Source organism: Patiria miniata, unplaced genomic scaffold (genome assembly GCF_015706575.1).
Source record: "Patiria miniata isolate m_02_andy unplaced genomic scaffold, ASM1570657v1 HiC_scaffold_1, whole genome shotgun sequence".
Classification (NCBI taxonomy): domain Eukaryota; kingdom Metazoa; phylum Echinodermata; class Asteroidea; order Valvatida; family Asterinidae; genus Patiria; species Patiria miniata.
The window spans coordinates 7403744-7424390 of record NW_024037047.1 but is presented as its reverse complement, the minus strand read 5'-3'; the positions used below and the strand labels follow the sequence as shown (position 1 = coordinate 7424390).

General features: G+C 44.2%; 1 protein-coding gene across 1 annotated transcript; it reads right to left on the bottom strand.

Moving 5' to 3' along the window:
- Positions 1-448: 448 nt before the first annotated feature.
- On the bottom strand, positions 449-19943 carry LOC119721386 (sodium/hydrogen exchanger 10-like). The gene is made up of 20 exons (XM_038191450.1): positions 19661-19943; positions 17639-17868; positions 15662-15827; positions 15330-15446; positions 14750-15020; positions 13200-13343; positions 11754-12007; positions 11158-11345; positions 10658-10798; positions 9911-10069; positions 8485-8751; positions 7402-7593; positions 5714-5915; positions 4695-4843; positions 4019-4144; positions 3781-3879; positions 3479-3655; positions 2459-2596; positions 1337-1453; positions 449-997 (listed from the first exon to the last, which is right to left on the bottom strand). The coding sequence occupies exons 1-20, from the start codon at positions 19890-19892 to the stop codon at positions 557-559; spliced, it is 3810 nt and encodes a 1269-aa protein (XP_038047378.1). The 5' UTR covers positions 19893-19943; the 3' UTR covers positions 449-556.
- Between the last annotated feature and the right edge of the window lie 704 nt (positions 19944-20647).

Sequence of the window (20647 nt, the reverse complement as noted above, 5' to 3'; positions counted from 1 at the left end):
TTGTACACGTGTCAAATTGACAAAAATGGTATATTACGTATTTTGAACAATTTTGTATACTTCTATGTACAGTGTTGAATACAAAAGCACTATGAATAAGCCTTTGGAATTTTTTTTTTACAAGTATTTACAAAATCAGAGATTTATGTACATGTCTTTAAAAAACCCCAGTAAGTTAATATTAACAGACCAAGCCTCCAACTTTCAACACTTTTCACTGGTAACTTAAGAAACTATTTCAATTTTAACCTCACTTGAAGAGCATTGTGTTTGCAGAAAGGAGACGAAACACACGAAGCTTTATGATATAAAAACTGTAAACTTCTGACCTGCATCAAGCTTCATATTACTTATGCACTATGCACCGAATAACGGGATGGTATCTGCTTGTAAATGACGAGTTGAAAATTGTCTTTTTTTTCCAAACGAAACAATCACCCCGGTTGGCATATAGGAGTTGTCAAGCCTGCGACTTCGATGTCCCACAGCGCAGACACTACTTGACTGTGTCTGAAAGGTTTGCGACGTTGGGGGTACCAGGATAGTTTTTTTTACTCTAGACAGCTTCATCCACGTACGTCATCCCGTTCTGACCTTTGACCGGCGAGGGATACCCTATAGGATCCAGGGACTCCAGGTTCCTCATTGGAAAGCCTCCTTTCGGGGGTGGTAAGGGAGCCTCAATCTTCTTAGCGCTGGTACGGGACGGCCTCCTGTTGATCCCACCGCTGCCACCAATTCCGGAGGACGTGTTGTGTAAACGGACTCGGGAGGCGTGGCGGAGGCACAGGTTGCTGCGGATGGCGGCGACGGAGACCGTGGAGCCGTGGATGCTGATCCTGCCGTCCAGGACCGGCAGGGTTATGTTCTGGTTGGGCACTACCAGGATTTTTGGCTCATTTCTGTCGTCCTTCTTGAAGGTCAGGCGGTGAACGGAGCGTGGGATGACGTGGGGCCCGACGAGCTCGTCACGGGTGTGAGCGTCGATTGCTCTTCCCTGTTCGGTTAACACAAACGATTTCGCTTCAAAAGGAAAGTGACCTAAAGCCTTACATATCCGAGAGCATGCACTTTGTGAATTCATTTTGAAGGAGTTAGGCCGACTCAAGAATGCACTATCGCTGTTCAAGCGCTTACACGAATATGCCAGGAGATATGGGTTAAACTATGGTTAAAATAATAAAGATAACATTTTACAGAAAGTTTTGAAATGTATAAAACGTTCGAAAGCTTGTAGCGTAAGCAGAAAAGATTTATGATCGCTCAGTGTCAACGGTATAACTGTATATGCCGCCGCCTTCTATGCAGACGAAAAATGAAAGTGCTCGAAACTTACCTGAATCAAAATGACGTCATCAACCGTGTCTTCAATTTCAAAGCTGTACCCTTCGTCTTCCAAGTCTGGTAAGAAGCCTCTTTCTAGGTGTAATTTGATCTTTTCTTGTGTCCAACCCTGTCGGTGGAACCAAAGCCTTGTAACAAAAGACTATATACCCAATTTTGGAAATCTGGTGGTCTACCATTTGCACAGTACCCAGACAGAGTGCGAAGCAATTGAAAAAAATAGTGTTTGAGATAAAACTGTATGAAAGCATGGAGCTAATTTGCTTCATTTTTCGATTTACCGAAGATAATGGTCCCCGTGTATTGATTACCCCCTCAATGGTCAAGATAGAGAGAAAGAGATTAGCATGCGCAACTGCTGCTATGAGCTGCTGCTCAGGATTCAATGTCATGGAGCTGTATAGCAGAAAATGTTGATAAGACAGTTTGTGGGCTTAAAAAGAATCAAGCCGTGCCTGAATTACTTGGCTACGGCTGCAAATTACACACGCGCCTACGGACGCGGCTGCAGCCACTTCCCGTAGACATGTGTGTTAAATCGAGCCATAGCCATGTAATTCAGACGCGGCCTCAGCTACTACCAGTCATAAGCACTATGTACAATACATGGCACTTTGACTGATAACCTGCAGAAAAAACCCTGATATTTGATGTGCTTAGCAAAATGAAATCAGCTCCACGCCATCAGCCCAGGTGCGTTCCTCTCCGAAGGCGCTGGGGGTTTGTGCGCATTCCGATGAACATTCCGTTGAAAAACTCATGCGTACTACGCGCCATACGCGCAGCCCCCTTTTAAGCCTAGTTTCCATATCGACGTTAAGCTTATGCAGACTGCGCAGACAGTGCGCAGAATCGTCGGCAAAGTTGAACCGGGTTCAACTTTTGCCGATCGTCTGCGAGATAGTTTGCGTCTGTGGTTGTCGGTGGCAATTCCGGATGAATGATGTTTCCATAATTGTCTGCGTGGAGTTTGGGACTTGTTTGCGTTGCTCTCTGCGTTTCTTGTGTCGATATGGAAACTAGGCTTCACACTAGGATCTTGTGTGGACCATAGGATGGAGTCAATAAATACAGCTTTCTGGTGTTTTTTTAAGGTTATTTTCCGGCAGCATACCTGGAATGCAATCTGCTCTAGCATCAGTGGTGTGGCAATACGGATGGCAATGATGCGCCACAGCCGATAGAGCAGCGACGGGTGTAGAGTGAAGGTCTCCAATGCGATCTGCATGTCCTCCAAATTGATGTAATACACCTAACAACCATGAGGAAAATTCTCTACGGATTAGCATAATAATCAACCAATTTGCAAACTGATATCACTCGGGAGATGTGTTAAATACATCTCTTCTGGAAAAAAAAAGGATCATCAAAAGTCTGTAATCCCTCACTTTGTTAATACGGTTCATATTTATGTCCATGCTGTAATTTTTTTTTCTCGAAAACTGGGGCTGTACTTTGAGAACAAAACTCACATTGCTCAACATTATATTTCGTCTTCCAGATGTAAAGCTTTCAGTTTGTGCTACGCACAATGGATTTGAGTTATGAGAAGAAATCCTCATTTCGAATGTAAATCTTGTTTCATTCTGTTACATTTCGTTGGGAAAATTTTCTGGGCCGTACGATGTTAATTTAAATTAACAAATTTACTTTGCAGTGTACTACTCCCCGTTTCAGTGCACTCCTCCCCTTTGGAAATTAAGTCAAAAATTGAGAATTTGAATAACCCCACACTCTGAAAAGCCCCTGGGTAGATTTGAACCGGAATCTATTTGGCTTGACACTTTCAAAACTGCTGTCAAAACTGACACTTTTCCAGGTCAAAGCAGACACTTTTCCGGGTCAAAACTGACACTTTTCAGGGTCAAAGAAGACACTTTTCCGGGTCAAAGCTGACACTATTCCGGGTCGAAGATGACACTTTTTCGGTTCAAAACTGACACTTTTCCGGGTCAAAATGACACTTCCCTGACTCATTCTCTGACTCGGAAACCTTGGCCGCAGGTGTCATTCTGACCCAGAACTGAGAGTTACTTTCAAATGTGTATCAGGCCAAATAGAACCCGGAATCCGGGTCGAATCCATGACCAGGGCCTTTTTTGGAGAGTGCACCGAGATTCATGTGTACATGTACCTGTGTAGCAGTCTCACACGAGACCGTGGCATTCCGCGGTCTCCCCGTCAGCACGCCCATTTCACCGATGACATTGCCCACGGAGAGATAGTCCTCGAAATGGCCGGGACCGCTGGCCACCGTCACGGAGTGGCTGCTGGCCAGTTCGTGGTCGAGGTACTCGCTCTGACCGAACAGCTGGTAACAGTTGTCAGAAAAAAAGAACCCTGAGAAGTTTGAAACAGTGTAGACTTAATCCGCCAACCGAAATAAGAGGCCAGGCTTGTGCACATGTGGTACTTGTTTAAACTATAAAGGCCTACCTTAACGAGACCAGACACAATGAGGTAAATGCCGTTTGGTATGTCGCCTTCCCGCACGATGACATCCCCATAGTCAAAGTGTAGCAGCTCAGCACGCGCCTGAAAAAAAAAGAAGAGCACGAACGTCAGAAATCACCCTGAAAATGTTCAACTTTAAAAAAAAAAATAGAAAATTAAAATTCCTGTAAGGTCGCAAGAAAAACATGTGTCATTATGATGTCACCATATCAATACTTACCTTAATGAAGTCAATGAGTTTCTTGTCGCCCTCGATCCAAGGCACATTTTTCAGCAGGTTTTCAGGCGGGGGAGGTGGGATACTAGACGGCGCGTTCATCAGTTGTTTCATCTTGATCTCCACAACCTATACAAAGCAAAGATTGAAATATCTCTGAGGGCACAGACACAGATTTTCTTTTTGCTTACGGATGGCCATCCGGCCAATAAAGTGCAGTGAAGACGTATGAACCACTGCATTGTGGGACCGTTGTGCTACACGAAATGCACTTCCCCACAATGCACTGCAACATATATGTTTTCACTGCACACTTCCGAGGTATTTGTAAAAAGCTATGTTGAATTTTGTGCCAGATTCACTATTTTGTAACCTTCCAAATTATTGATAAAATTATTTTCATGATTCCAAATCAGTGCCTGTCAATCAGACGATGAGTATTAATGGGAGACTTTTGAGACGTTGGTGGCAGCAAACACACCAGTCCTTTTCAATTGTTTACGTCATGTTTGAGCTAAAGCGCGCATGCTCAATAAAGTCCCCCATTGACCATGCAAATGGATCACGAGTTTTGGTCAGGTGACACGTGACTCGATAAGACTCGGTCACGAGCAATGCAAGAAATTTACACAAACTTAAGATGGGTGGGGCTTAAATCCGGAACCGTCCATTCGCAAACCTTTTCTAGCTTGTGAGCCTCGCCTTCATCGATTAAGCCCGCCCCTTGAAGTTCCCGGATGGTGTCCCGTGAGTGGTTCAGCACCGTGCGTATGGACTGTCTGGTCTTGACAGAAACGGCGATCCCCGGATGCACGCGTTGTAACATACCTGCATCCAATCGGATGAATGCAAAAAATGCATCATTTGCATACACCGTCCTTATACCTAATTTTGGGACGTCACATTTTGAAAGGTATTCGGCCCATACGTGCACACCAAAATGTATACATGAATATTATATTTTTGCTCACTGGGCTGCCACACAAAATAAACCTAAATACAAAACAATTATGGCGTCATGATGGCAATTTGCAAAACACTGATGCACGTGATAAAATCTCGTCTTCCGTCTAAAAAGCTTGTAAGAGTTTTAGCATGGTATCGTGTCTGTTTATTTCAACCAATTTATTAGGGTCCACTAATATTTTGTCAGTGGTCTTTACTGTCTTTTGTAAACACCTTGGGTTCGTCTTGTTGATTGTCTGTAGGTTGTTGTCTACCAAATTTGCTTTCTTGATCAGCCTAGTCTCTGTTTTTTTTTGTTTTTATCTCACTACATAATATTATGATTTTTTTTATGATTCAGATTTAACACCAGATGTGGTAAGTAGATATTGTTACGAGCCCATCAGGCGTTTGTTTCTTTAGCATGAAATGACTGGAAATATTTCTATCCCCTCCCGGATCGGATGCTAGTCCTTCACAGGTAACTCCCCAGCTAAAGTCGGTACCCATCATAGAGCTATATTTATTTAATAAAGCTCTATGGTACCCATGTATACTCCTAGGTGGAGAGAGGAAAGTGGGGGTGAAGTGGCTAGCGCGAGGAGCCGAGGACACAACATACCAGCAGCTGGATTCCAACCCTGACCCTCTGATCATGCGTCACAAACCCTAACCACTATAACCCTACCGCATTCTGCTGCTGTTGTAAATAAATATGCTATTGAGTTGAACTGAAGTGAGTAATATAATTACCAAGCTCTCTGATGCATTCCAGCCGATTGGTCTCGGAGATGTTCTTGAGGTAGTCCAGGATGCTGTCGTTGTCCACCAGTCGATCGATGAGCTTGCTGACTTCCTCTTCGCCCAGCACGAAGCCCTTGCCCACGTCGTAGCCCAGGGAGAGTTGCAGGTTGATGCGGCCGTTGAGGAAGTTGATCAGCTTCGGTATGAGTACCTACACGAGCAGGGAGACCGTAAGGTCGTGGCCAAATTCTGCTAAATGCACTTCAAAAATCTGTCAGATTTATCAAAAATCTGCCAAATTCCCCAGAATTACTCGAAATACACTATAAACACTTAAAATCACACGCAGATGTTGTAGTACAGTATTGCCTTAATTTAGGTTCAAATTACATTACAAACAATCTGTAGTCACTTAAAGATGTTATGAAATTGAAGGCAAAACGCGGTTGTGTCACGACAAAGTCCGGTTCCCAGTGAACCTTAGCCTAGACCATGGAGGTCTATTCCTACCTCCATGCCTAGACCAGCCAACCTGTACTGTCCCATTATGCAAGGGTTTGTTTAAAAACGATCGAAACTTTTAAAAACAAATTTATATTTTTTTGTACCATTTTTTTCCAAATTTGCTATGTGTTTCTGTCAAATAACCATTTTTGCAGAATTCTGTCAGGAATCTGCCCAAAAAATCTATTCTGTCAAATTTTCTGTCAAACTCGTTTCTTTTTTAACAAAAAATCTGTCAAATTTAGCCCAAAATCGGCTAAAACGGTCACCATGTACACGAGCGAGAGTACAGTGTCAGGTAACAGCTACACTGTCAAAACACCTAGTGTAATAGATTTCACCAGAAAACAGACAAAGTCGCACCCAGATGACTACAGCTACACGGGGTCAGCTCGATGCAATGGTGACAGTTAAAATTAAAACATAATTAACATGAAGTGTTCATAAGGGACTGTTGTTGATGCCATGCATCTGTCAAATGTTTCCCCCATCCCCAGCGCTGCCCCAGGTCCGATGTCGAGATTTGGTCACGTTTTTCATGCCCCAGGGTGCACAATTGATAAGTGCAAAATGCGAGACAAGGCGTTTTTAAATGCCAGAAGCGATACCGAGAATCAGGATCTGTGACAAAACCGCAGTGATTACCTACTATTCATGGGCGAAATTAGTAGGGGTCAAGGGGTCTGGAACCCCATCCCCCCGTGTTTGTCGAGCCATAAGCATAGTAGGGCTTGTACTTGTGTGTGCATGATTTAGTTCCAGTCCTCAAATCAGCTTAGAGATCTAATAATGTGCAAAGAGGACCCAGACAATAGCAAGAAACCCTCATCATCCCGAAACAAATTTAAATGGTCAGTTCGAGTCACCGCCACCCCGTCTTGAAAAAAATCATACTTCCGTGTGTGTTATCGTCTGTCACTTAAGTTTAGGCCGAACCAGTGATGGAAATAGCGTGGCATATTAGTGGTATACGAGAGGTGTTTCTTCCCCCACCTGATGCGCAAAACTGCTGGCGTCATCGATGTGCAAGTGCGGGTTTTAAAAGAGGGGACAAAATCTGGCGACAACATATTTGGTCTATCGTCAAGTTTACGGGTAAACCCTCTCCACTCAAACTGGTCTGACGATGCTCATTATTGATCGGTTCTCTGATTTTTTTCCTCCGATATTTATGCCAATTATCTCCAAGTTACCTTGAAGAGGCGGAGCATCCTGAGACCTCGGAGTAGACGGATGAGTTTGACGACCTTGAGCAAGGAGGGGTTGAACCCTTTGTTGTCTCCGATGGTCTCGTCCAGAATAATGTCGACGAAGGACATGATCAGAATGAAGAGGTCGAACTTGTTCCAGTTGCTAAATATGTAGTACTTGCGCCAGCCAATCACCTGTTGATGCAGGATAATTCATTCAACGAAAATGTATTAACAATATGTTAATTAATATAAATGACATGTTAAGCTGTTAAGTCCAACACGTTGGAATACCGTAGAATAATGCCATTCATAATCGGTTATCTATTGATAAGATGGATTTTGCGTCGGGTAGGTGTAAATCAATATTATGTTTTGCCCTTCACCGCCTCCCGAGTGAAAGTTGGTAAAAAATCGCTCGGGTGGGACTCGAACCCACGACTTCCTGCTTTCTATAGTGCAGACGTCTTGCACTCGACCACCGAGCTTGCGGGATCGGTTGACTGGCTCGAATCTGATGTATATGTAGCAGCGGGTACCGCAAATAAACTATTCATAAGATGGAATTTTTGCGTCGGGGTGATATAAATCTATATTATGTTTTGCCCTTCACCGACGCATAAACACTATATAGCCTACTCGGTGTGTTCCTCCCCAGTGAAATTTGGAAATAATGATAATTAATTATCATTATTGTTATGGGTCAGATCGAACAATAAATGAAAAATGTTAACGAACACAACACTTTATTTTCGACACCATTTCAAAATAAATGCGAAAACTGCTTCTTAATGGCACAGTACTGTGACGGATGTTAACGGAATCTCGGTTTTGTCTTCGGCTTGGGCTTCAGGCTCCACCTTCATGATTTTAATTACCTATTGTGACAAACTCCGAGACGGTATCGGTCCATTTTCGGCTTTATGAATAACAAAAAATATTCTGGCACAAAATAACTATGATTTTTTTCACCGGATTTGCTCAATCGTGCAATTTTTTTTTGTAAATCTTGGGCTAGAAACGAAAACGAACCAAAGCGGATACCAATCCAGGGTCTCGTAAATCCCCTATTGGGTCATAATGTACCTTGATAATGGCTTCCAACGAGTAGATGACGGTGAAGATGTAGTTGCTGATCTTGAGTCCTGGCTTGTACTGCACGTACAACGGGTGGTCCTCCTGCACCACGAACGCCATGATGATGGGGATCATGTTGAGGATGATGATGGCCATGATGCTGACCTCGAAGGCCACGTGGTTGCTGATGGCGAACATGACGCGGGAGATGGCGAAGCGCGCATCGGGTATCTCCTGGGTCTTACCGCCCCGGATTAGCTCCTCAAGTTTGAGTTTCTGCGGAGGCGAGAAGAGACGGGAAGGGTCCACTCATTGGGGGGACAGAATCTTGGCGAAATAGTCTATGACAGGGATGTCCATCACAAGTCAATCACAAGTCAGTCCAGTCACAAGTGGATGAACAATAACAAAGGAATGCTTTTGTCAAAGCTCGAGTAGCTTGTGAGTAGAATTGGGACTGGAGGACTTGCTAAAATTGCTGAAATTTGCTATTTGTTCCTTTGCGTTTTTGATTGTTATTCCTTAATCGTGAAAAAATCTTGCCATTCCATTTAAAAATCCGCTCGTCACTTTATGCGTTCTTCAGCCACCCAGCTTTACATAATTCATGTGCATTTATTTCGTTTGGAGCAAAAAAGTACTCAAAATCTAAAGAAGGGTGTTTAACAACTACTCTGATGAAGTTTTAGCTCTGCAGTGAATACTGCATGTATATTCCGAGAAAACAATATTCTAGGATCACAATATCAATTCAAAAGTAACCGAGTCATGTTTTGAATTGCACCCGAAATCAGCGTGCGGGACACGTTCTCATTCAGCCGATTGCAGCTACGCGATGTCACACACTGAATAGCAACCGCGCGCGCGTGCGTCGTCACGTGTCAACGCCTGCGCGCACCCATTCACGGCGTCGCTGAATTAAAAACGAGCTACTAACTGAAATTTCAAAAATATTGCGTTTACACAGTTCAAAGAACAAAACTAAAATCTCTTGCAGCTGGCCTCGAGACGCACAGTGAATACGACGAAAGGACTCGGAGAAGTAAAACATATTGTACAATTATCATGCATTTCTTCAAATAATACTGTAAAAAAAAATCAAAATTGTAAAACAAAAAAATGCTGGGTGTCATGTTGAAGTTCGAATCACGTACATGCCAAATTATTTTGTATTAAAGTTTTGAGAAATTCTTTTTGCACGGGTATCTGGACTTGCACGGTTTCCTGGACTTGGACGGAGTACACGTCATTTTTTTTAGGTTTTTTTTCTTCTTCAAAATATCACTTTTCCAAAGTTTCGGGTCAACATGACCCGGATAATGAGTCAGTGAAGTGTCGTTTTGACCCGGAAAAGTGTCAGGCCAAATAGATTCCGGATTCCGGGTAAATCTGACCAGGGACACCTCGCAAAAAGGGACACCTGATCTAAGCTCACCAGGTACGGGTAGATCCCCTTGATCTCCCAGTTCTTCTTCAGGTCCGTCACACTGATGAAGCCGTCTTCCTGGTCGGCCGCGGTCTCGGTGTAACCCACCAGCATACGGACCGCTTCACGGGACAGCATGCCGTGCTCAAACTGCTTCCAGTAGCTCACCTGATTGAAATCAGAGATCAATCAATATCGTGATGACTGAAGGAAAAAGAAAACGTGGGCTGTCTGGGATTTGGCAATGAGAAATTCGGGATTTGGCCATATCAAATGCATACGGCATTTGGCTATAAGACAATCGTGCCTTCATCTAGAGCTAGTTATTTTTCTCATGATGCTTTTACTTTGCTTTTAATGGAAATATATCTTATTGAAATTGAAATTGAAGACATTCGGACTTGTCCACAAGACATCCGGGATTTGGCCACAAGACATCCAGGATTTGGCCACAAGACATTCGGGATTTGGCCACAAGACATTCGGGATTTGGCCACAAGACATTCGGGATTTGGCCACAAGACATTCGCGATTGGGCCGAAGTAACGCATTGCGGGTAGTTGCCACAACACAAAGTTGCCGCACAAGTAAGTCTTTTTTGGTGCATTTGAAAATGTAAATTCTGCGCATGTGTAGGTGTGATTCCGACAACCTTTACGCGGGATATAATTTCGATTTGGCCTATGTAGTCAATATTACACTTGCCACGGTACAGCATCAACAACAGTAATATTTAAATTTGATTGCAGGACTCACTTGTTCAGCCTTCAGCATTCTTAGTCTGGCCTCGTCCATCATCTCAGCGTATTCTAATGGCGATGGTTCGTTGGGTACGTCGGTGTGACAGCTGGGGCAGACGCTAGAGCGTTGGGCTAGACTCATTGCCTCTTTGCTCAACTGTTGGCAGGCAAAAGAGAAGGAATGCTTGATTTATATCTTAGTTAAATGAGTGAACGAGAGCACAGTGACACGAATAAAAGAAGAGGCAGAGAAAAAATGAGACATGACAACATTTTGTACCTCTCTGCATCACAAGTACATCACATGTCTGGTCACGAGTAAATCACAAGTCACTTACAAAACAGTAGCAGGCGATGAACAACGACTAAATATTTCTTTGTCGCAGGTCGTTTGTCCTTTTTTTTCTTTTGTCGTTAACTTCAGGCCCAAGTATCAGCAGACTACTTTTTAATATTCAACGGTCTTTAAGTTGATTTTCCCCCCAAATCCTCTCTCAATCAACGTGAGAAACCTACCCCTTCCTCTTCGCTTGTGGTCTTATAGGGATCGTGGATCTCAGCCGCCTTGACGGCAATGGTCCAGTCAGCGTCTGCCAGGAAGCGGTCAGCCTTTAGCATGGCGAAGGTCCGCGCTTGCCCCTCCTGGATTCGTCGGACGGCGTTGGCCATGGCGAGCCGCTTCGGTACGGAAATGTCGCTCATGCCTGTGTCACGAAACGAAACAAAATTTCTTACTGTCTTTTACTTGCATCTGTGTTGTTACATCAAAGAACAAGATGTCGACCAAAGACAAGATCTTGTTGCAACATTTATAAGTGAAATGTATGATCTTAAAAATGAAAACTGAGGACCGCAAAGAATTAGGTATAGTGCACATAATCGTTTTTCGCAAAGTTTTTAGCTGCGGGTAGCGTTTGAGGGGCAGTTTTGTTTTCAGCTCGATAGACGGGGCACATTAATAACTGCGAGACGGACACTTCTGTTGGCCTGGCAAAATCTGGGAGAGGGTAAGTACGCCCTTCCCTCAACCCCCATTCCGGTTCCGCCGGCCCTGATTGAAGTTGTCATCTTGGAAGCAACTGTAAAACCGGAAGAAGCAAGAAAACACCCACCCAGCATCTTCAAGAGCCACTGGATGGTGGTAGCATTAATCAGCAGGGTCAGCACCACGATCCCCGAGGTGTGGAACAAGACCTTGCTGCCGATCATCTGCGAGTCCAGCTCCTCAGACTGGGACACAAGGAGCGCCATGGCCAGGCTGACGGCGCCCCGCAGCCCGCCCCAGGTCATGATGACTCCGTTGCGCCAGCTCAGGCCGTAGCCGATACGAGACAGGATCGGGCTGAACATGGCGATGACCAGACCCCTGCAGAAACAACAAAGATGGACGGTTGTTCCAAGGGCGGATCCAGAACAAAAAAAATTTGTTGGGGGGGGGGGCAAAAAAAATTGGTCCCCAAAAAGTGCGTCCCAAAATTACGGTGAGAGGTTCGCAGCCCAGTCTTATGGGCCCCGAATTAAAATTGGATTTTAGATGCTCTGTGGTGCAATCTGAGGCTATTTCTGACCACTTTAACCAATGTATTGCCCCGTCACTTCAAAAAATAATAATAATTGGGTTCATTTTTTTGGGGGGGGGGGAGGCATGGTCCCCGTTGCCCCCCCCCCCCCCCTGGATCCACCCTTGGGTTGTTCTGCTGTAAATGTTTTATGAATGGTCCAACGACGCATTTCCAAAAATGCGTCTTTGGACACATCTTTGGAAATTACCTTCTTTATTGTTTTTTTTTTCAAAATGCCAGCATGCCATAAAGAATAATAGGGATTACCATTGCTAACTTTAAATCAAATACGCTTTTCAACAATAATTTCGTCAGTTACTTTGTGGATAGCTGCAAAAAGTGATATACTCTACCTTTAATACGTTAAACACATAATTTTGTTTTAGCTCTAACAAGTGTTGACCTATGGAACGCCAAAGAGGCATTTAATGTAATCACCGAATCGGTGATGTACTTTCACAGTTGTTGATGCATATTCACGAGCGGTGATGGACTTTGCAATCGGTGATGGACTTTCTCGATTGGTGATGGACTGTCGATCGTCGGTCAACTTTGCAGTCAGTGATGGACTTTTGCGACCGGTGACCGCAACTTTGATCGCCGATTGCGAAAGACCATCACCGATCGCGAAAGTCCATCACCGGCACCGAGTCCGATTGCAAAGTTGATCACCGCGCCTCCGGTCGTGCAAGTCCATCAGTGATTCACCAATCACAACAGTCCATCACCGATCGCGATTCGCGAAAGTCCATCACCGATCGCAAACTCCATCACTGCTCGTGAATATGCATCACTAATAAAAGTTGATCACCGGTCGCAAAAGTCCATCACCGATCGTGGACATGCATCTGATTGCGAAAGTGGATCACCGATTCGGTGATCACATTAACTGGCTCTTTGGCGTTCCATAATGACCTGCCTATAACCTAACAAAGTCGCTTATCATCATTTGGTAAAGTGTGTCTGACTTAAACCAATCCGCGGTTACACACTGACCGTATGATGTTGATGCCGACATACAGAGCGAGGACGTAGAACCAGTCGATGGGGTCCACGTTGGCCAGGGCGTGTTTGGTGATGACCAAGCCGACGAGCATGAAGATCAGCGTGTTGGCAATATAAGCCAACATCTCCCAGAATCTATCAAAAGAATTAATAGAAAAAGTTGCTACTTCGTAACTAAACTGAGGGCAGGGGGTATTTCCTCCATCCATTCGAGGCGTGTGCCCCTCCCGTTGTAGTCCACACTCAGAATTTGGGAAGGCACAAACAGTGTTGTAGTAGTACTCGTACTCGAATACTACTCGAATACTTATTTTTCTTCAAAGTATTCGTACTCGAAATGACGGTACCCGTACTCAGGTAGCACAGTACTCGTACTCGACATGTCGAAATTGTACTCGATCATCAAAGTACTCGTACTCGAATATCAGTGTTCGAAAATAAATGGTATAGCTTGACTAACCACGGCCTTATTTTATTGATACTTTCAGTTTAAAATGGTTGATTGGCTTGCGCAGAAATTGAGATTTCCTGATTTTCCTCTGTGCACGCCCTTACAAACACATTTAACAGCTAGCCATGAGTGGTTCTGTGTATCGGTCTGACTGGGCCTGGGCCAATTACGCACATTGAACCATTTGCCGTATGGCCGTATTCGGAAATACAAGTACTCGCACTCCGACGGAAATCGGGATACAAGTACTCGTTCTCGTACTGGGAATACAAGTACTCGTACTCGTACTCGGAAGTAGGAATACAAGTACTCGGAGACCTGTCCATGTACTCGGAAGTACAAGTACTCGTACTCTTATTCGGTAACTTAAGTACTCGGTACTTGGAAAAAAGTACTCGACTACAACACTGGGCACAAATGAGTTCATTGAGTGACTCTGCAATAATGAGCCCCCTAAGTATGCCCCCCCCCCCCGAAAAATAGGACCCCAGTAGCTCCACTGGCGACTTGTAAGGAGTCATCTCATTAAATACACGGGATAAGTTGCGGCACGTTTATTCGCAATTGGCCCGATTATACATCTGATGTTACTTCCAGAATTCTGATGAACCTTTTCCAGAATCTTCCCCGACTGAAGTTCCCAGTAGGGCCTACTGTGTGCATGCAGAAATGATATCAAACGGAAAGCTTCAGGGGAAGTTTTTCAGAATCCTGCAACTGATACCCGATAGAATTAGACTATATTCATTGCGGTAAAAGTTGTCCGGCATTTAGCATGGACATTAATTGGGATCGCTCAAGTATACTCCGAGGGCTTGCAAGCAAATAAAAGTTCACTAGCTTACCCAGGGGGGAAATTCCAGTTCAAATAAGTTCAACTAGTTCAACTGGACTCAGCTGGTGCCAGTTGAACTGGTGAATGGTTTTGAACTGGTATACTATCTGGTTTTGAACGAGTTTTGAACTGGTTTAACTGGTTTTGAAACAGTTATTAAACCAGTTCAAAACCAGTCACCAATTCCCAGTTGAACTGGTTTCAACTGGAATTTCACTTGAGTACTGAGTGGGATTTGAACCCACGACATTTTACCTGTGAAGAAACACCTCGACCTCCGGGCTGATGGCCGTCCGTTCAGCGTTCACGATCAGCCCCAGCACCACCACGGCCAGCACACCGGACACGCCCAGCACCGACTCGCCGAAGTAGAAGGTCAGATAGGTGGAGGCCAGCGTGATGGAAATCTCCACCATGGCGTCGTTGAAGATGTAGGAGAGCCAGGCCGTGGTGATCTTGGCCATTGCGAAGCCGAAGGCGGGGCCGCCGAGGGCCACGCGGAGGAAGTACACGGTCACGCTGGACGCTGGTGGGAAACAAGTTTTGCAATTGACTGAAAAGCAGTAAATCTCAAACTAAAACCAAATCCGTCCGATTTAGCGTTCGATTAGCTCGGCTGTCGTGGCTAACCTGAGTCTGCCTTTACCCGAGTCGATCCGGGTGAGCTACTCGATAGCACCCTATTCGAATGAAATGAATATTTTCAACAGGGCCGACTGATAATTAGAATATTCAGATGTTTAAAGTGCCGAAGGGGGAAAGGTATAGCAATTTGCACCGTGAAAACTTTTGGCAAGAGTACCCTCTCTTGACCATTACCCATGGAGAGTCTTACCAGTCGAATTGTGGTTTGGCACGGACATTTCTTTGAAGACCGATGATAAGACAATAGAGCAGCCATCGTTCAGAAGCGACTCCCCTTCGATTAAGGTTCCCAGCTGTTTCGATGCGCCTGCATAGTTGAGAAAGAAAGAGAACTTGAAGATGTGAAGGAAGAAGAATTGAAGAAATTATGACGTTTCGCCCATTGTTTGACTAAAGATGTTTCCACGTTGCGATATAGTGCGCATGCGTGAGTTACGTCGCGAATCGTCCACTAGTCGACCAATGGTCCCTGATCAAACTTGCTCCGTTTAATGCATCCGGTCACTAATGATAAATATTTACCGAGATCTTTGAGGAGCGCCACCACGGCCACGGGATCCGTGGCGCTCATGATTGCGCCAAACATCATACTGACGCTGAAGGACCAGTTGTAGGAGAAGACGTACATGGCTAGAACGGCTGTCAGTGCAGAGGCAACTAGCAGCCCCAGGATGGCCAGTATGCAGACCTGCAAAGGCGAGGTTAAAAAAAGAAAAAAAAGAAGTAAGGTCTGTCACGAGCCAATATGGCCCATCATGCATGTTAGTGTTTATCTCCGGCTTCCTTGGCATGAGGCGACTGAGAATATTTCTACTCCCCCTGGATGGGATGCTAGTCCATCGCACGTTACTCCCCAGCTAATGTCGGTACCGGTATCCATTTATACTCCCAATGGATGGAGAGAGGCAGGTGGAGGTGAAGTGGCTTGCCCAAGGACACAACATAATCCAGCAGCTGGATTCGCACCCCTGACCCTCTGATTATGAGTCACGAGCCCTAACTATTAGGCCACACTCTCACACGGAACGGCAAGGATATGCAGTGGACGGTAGTCGAGGCATTCCTACTTCCGATGGATCACAAGTCATCAGAAGTCAATCAGAAGTCACCCAGTCCAACGTCAACTCACAAGCTATTACTCTATATATGATCGTTTGCATTTTCCCCAAAAGTAACCTACCGAATTCTTATCAAATAGCCCTACTGCTGTCATTTAGAAGAAATCAAGAAGTGCAGGTGATTTTCAACGATCAGTAACTTGACTAATTTTTTTCCTAAACCTTTAAGGGAAATCTCTCTTTAAGGTAGCCTGTACGACTAATTTTTGTGTAAATATCCATTTTAGAAAATGTAAAATGTCGCCTTGTCCGTCTGGATGAGTTTTCTGACACCTCAGCTTCACTTCAAATGATTTTATTAAGGTCCGTGTTTTTTGTTTTTTTGAGAGGGGGTGCTTTCTAAAACATCAAAACTGTTATATGAGGCCAAAGTTTAACATCATTGATGTGTGCTCCCTAACATGCAGAGTCCTTGGTTGTATTGCGCATGCCTAAGTGAAGATATTTTGGACAGCGATGGGTCGCGTGTGGGGGTTAGTCCAAAAAAAAAGACTCCGGTTTCTGGGATGCGTGCGCGCGCGCTTTTTTTCAATGTAAGATGATGTCTCAAAAACGCCAAACTCACTGGTTTGACTGGAATCCTGCTGTTGCATAATTTTAACGTGTTTTTAGATGGGGTTACGATCGAGTTTAAGCTTTATCTCTTGGCTCCCATATATTTTGCACTAAATAAAGTCGGGCACCTTTTGCAGACGGTGTTGTAATTTTGTAATTGTGCGTCTGGAAGCCAGACTGAGGGAGCGATGGTCGTATATCTGGAACGTGGAAACCTTTTTTAATTAGTACAATATGTAAGGGGGCAGACTAATGACCAGCCTGGCAGCTCATGCACGAACAGCAAGATGTCGATGTCGCTGTATGGTCCGACGTTAATACCGTTTTCCCTGATTTACTCCGGACTATCCAAATTTCCCAAAGTATGTTTGTGTCGGTCGAGAAGTGGGTGCAGAATTCTCAAGCCTTATGGCCTGACTGAGGTCACCTCAAGCTCCACCATGAAGGATATTTTTGAGAGGTTTAAGGGGATCGAAGCGTCATCTGCATCATCAGCCGACATTTGAAGAAAAAAAAACTAGGGGGGGGGGGGGAAACAACCCACGTCGCCGCACCACCTTTGGGGCAAGCTCCATACCAGAAAACGGAGACTTTTTTTGGCCTTAGAATCCTTATAAGGAAACGAGACTAGATTTCATTGAAATCCAAATTTCATGACACCGGGATTGTATCGCGCTGCCTATGAAACAGGTCACGTGCGAGGATAAGAATCCTCACAAGGGAAAAGAGACCAGATTTCATGAGTCCATCTTTCATATAGGACACCGGAATTGGAACACTTAATGGCGCCCTCTACATTTTACCTGCCCTCGGAGATCAGTGTTACCTGCACGAAGCTCTTGACGAAGGTGTGCACGTCCATGGCGAAGGCCGACTCGAAGATGAGCACGGGCAAGAAGACGTGGAGGAGCAGGTGGGGGTCCATGTGGGCCACCGATGTGGTGTAGTCGCCGATCTCAGGGACCTTATCCGACAGCAAGCCTAGCCCGACCCCCAGAATGAGCAGGACCACTGTGTAAGGGACCGGTACCTTCTGGAGAAGCGTCCGTACAAGAGCTGCAAGGATCCAGAGATCGATCTAATTATAATATTGGCGGCTACTGTTGATTGACCTATCATTTTAAGGTATCGGAGCCTAACTAGCGAATTGCAAAGGGCCTACACAAACGCATTGATACTGGCCTGTACACAAATGCATTGATACAGGGTGAGTAAAAAAAACCGAAACCCAACTGTCGGAACCAATGTTTTGGTGAAGTTTTGCAAGTAGCACTTTTAAAATCAAGGATATGAAAGCCCAAATCATAAGCTTTCTTTTAGTACAAGAATCATTCAAATCACTTAAGTACTTTTCAAGTTACGGAGTTTTAAACACATGACCACCGTCTTAAGGTTCTGTCCACGGATCACAAAAAGTTCAGTTTTTTTTTCAGCAAATCGAAAACGAATCACATAAGGATGTGTGTGAATTGTTTTCGTTTTCCTGAAAAACACACACACCTTTTAAGTGATCCATGGACAGAGCTTTAAAACGGTGGTTGTGTTTAAAACTCCCTAACTTGAAAAGTACATAAGTGATTTGAATGATTCTTGTACAACTGAGCTGAGCTTGTAGTAATTCAAGGGACAAAATGTGCAGGGGCCAATTCAATGGAGCTGCTAAGCACAACAATTTGCTTAGCATGAAAATTCGTCCTTGATAGAAGCAGGATTACCAACCAAATTTCCTTGTGATGTTTATTGCTTGTGACTGGTACTCAGCTGTTGTTTGCTTAGCATGAAAATCACATGGAGTTTTGGCTGGTAGCCTGCTTTTACTAAGCAAGACTTTTTTGTGCTAAGCATTTTTTTGAAGCGAGCAGCTGTATGAAATTGGCCCCAGCAGATATAGCAAAGAGTGGGATTGTCTTCAAAATGATTTGGTTGGTTTGTAATTCGGAGAGCAGTATTGTTTTTACTGCGAAGGCTTGTGTCCCCTGACTTTTGAACTAAGTTTAAGGGTTCCATTCACTACACATTAACATTATCAATGCTACGACAATGAACCTCCCTTCTGCAGGCCTGTGTTTCCAGCATTAGCAAGATAAATTACTGAAGAGCAGAACAGAGCAGAGCTGAGTCGTAAGATTCACAGTCTCTTCCCGATCCTAACCAATACGTAGGTCTATTTTTAAGTCTATATATAGCTTTAATAATTGAATCGGTAATCCTTATCTTTAGGACACCGCTATGTTTTATGAGTTCTATTCAAAACTCAATTTTGCAGGTTATCGTCCAGTACCAAAAATGACTATTGCAGGCTAAAGCAGTCTTTTTTCTTCAGATTAACTCATGTTTGTTGTAATTTTGAAACGCACTTTCAAAGAAAATGTGACTTTGCCACTTTTTTGCAGTCAGAGATGTGAGACCTGCACGTTGTACATGTAGTCAGTGGTAGTTCTCACAACACGTGTGAAAGCCCGACACAATGAAAGCCTGATGCTGATTGGCTGATAGAAAAACTGGAAAGTTTTGGTTTTTTTGTCATCAGTCAATCAGCAGCTTTCATTACACCGAGATTTCAAAGTTGCCATCTTGGCTTTTGAGCCTTTTTTCCTGGTTGTCATCTTTTACTTCGTATTTTCCCTCGTAAATTTGCCCTCTTCACACAAAATTAAAACTGCCAATATTCAAGAAGGTGTCATTATACCAGCTGTTCAGACGTCAAGAAATATTAGTGTTGAGTGTCATTTAGTCAGGAGTTTTTGTGAGTCTTATAATAGGACATGTAGGAACGGGGTCCTTAAGATAAGTATTACCATTGAACCATTAACTTATTCGGTAAAAATACCAAAAACCGCCATTTTACCTCCAAATACGCATGATCCGAAGAGGAAGACGATTTCATAGGGCGGTGGGTGTGCGTGGATTTCCGTAGCCGTCCCGTTCCCCACGGTGCCATTGGTGACCCCGGGCCCTGCAGTCACCGGGTGGCCCGCTACATCATGGGCCGGGGCCGACCCCCATGTCACCCTCAGAAACTGCGCCGCTACTACCGCTAAAACAGCTACATAGAACGAGGCACCAAGTTGAACTGCCATCCAAAAAGTTTGTTAAGATTCTCTCAATTGTTTTCCGATCGTAAAGTTGGATTATTACCTGCAGATTTTCCGGCGTCTTGCTGAGCCGCTACACGGCAGCACCGCAAAATAAAATTGCATTGAGTGTAGGTTTTGAAACTTGTTGCCAAAGCGCAAACGCGCGCGCGCTCTAAAGAATGCATTGTTTTGTTCCACTTGTTTTCACTGCGCGCGTTGCATTATATCCATAGATATGGAAAAACAATGGTACGCTGGTTATTGTTACGTATACACAATATCATGTCATAGTTTGCGCATGCTGTTGTCACCGGATTTTTCTACGGAGTTTCCAAACAAACGTAACCATTATCGTCGTCATCAGAATCACCGACACCACGAAGTAACACCGAATCCCTCTTAAGTGTTACTTCGTGCAAACTGCTAAACGACAATTGTTGGTTTCACGAAGTAACATTAAAGTGTGCGCGCACATCGGACACTGGCGGGAACGATTTTCGTTTTCACACTGTTACGGAAATACTATGTGGGTATAAGCGTTTTAAAACGTTTGACGAGGAATGTAATTAATAACTATTCTTGTAGGATTACAGACGATTTTAATAAAAAGCCTTCAAACTAGTGAAATAAAGAGGAGTGTTGCTTCGTTAAAACGAAAACACGCGCGCGTAGCGAGCACTAAAGCCAGTCTACTTGGATGTTACTTCGTGGTGTCACTGACGAGATTATTACATTCCTTCTTTGTATTCTTTTGCTGT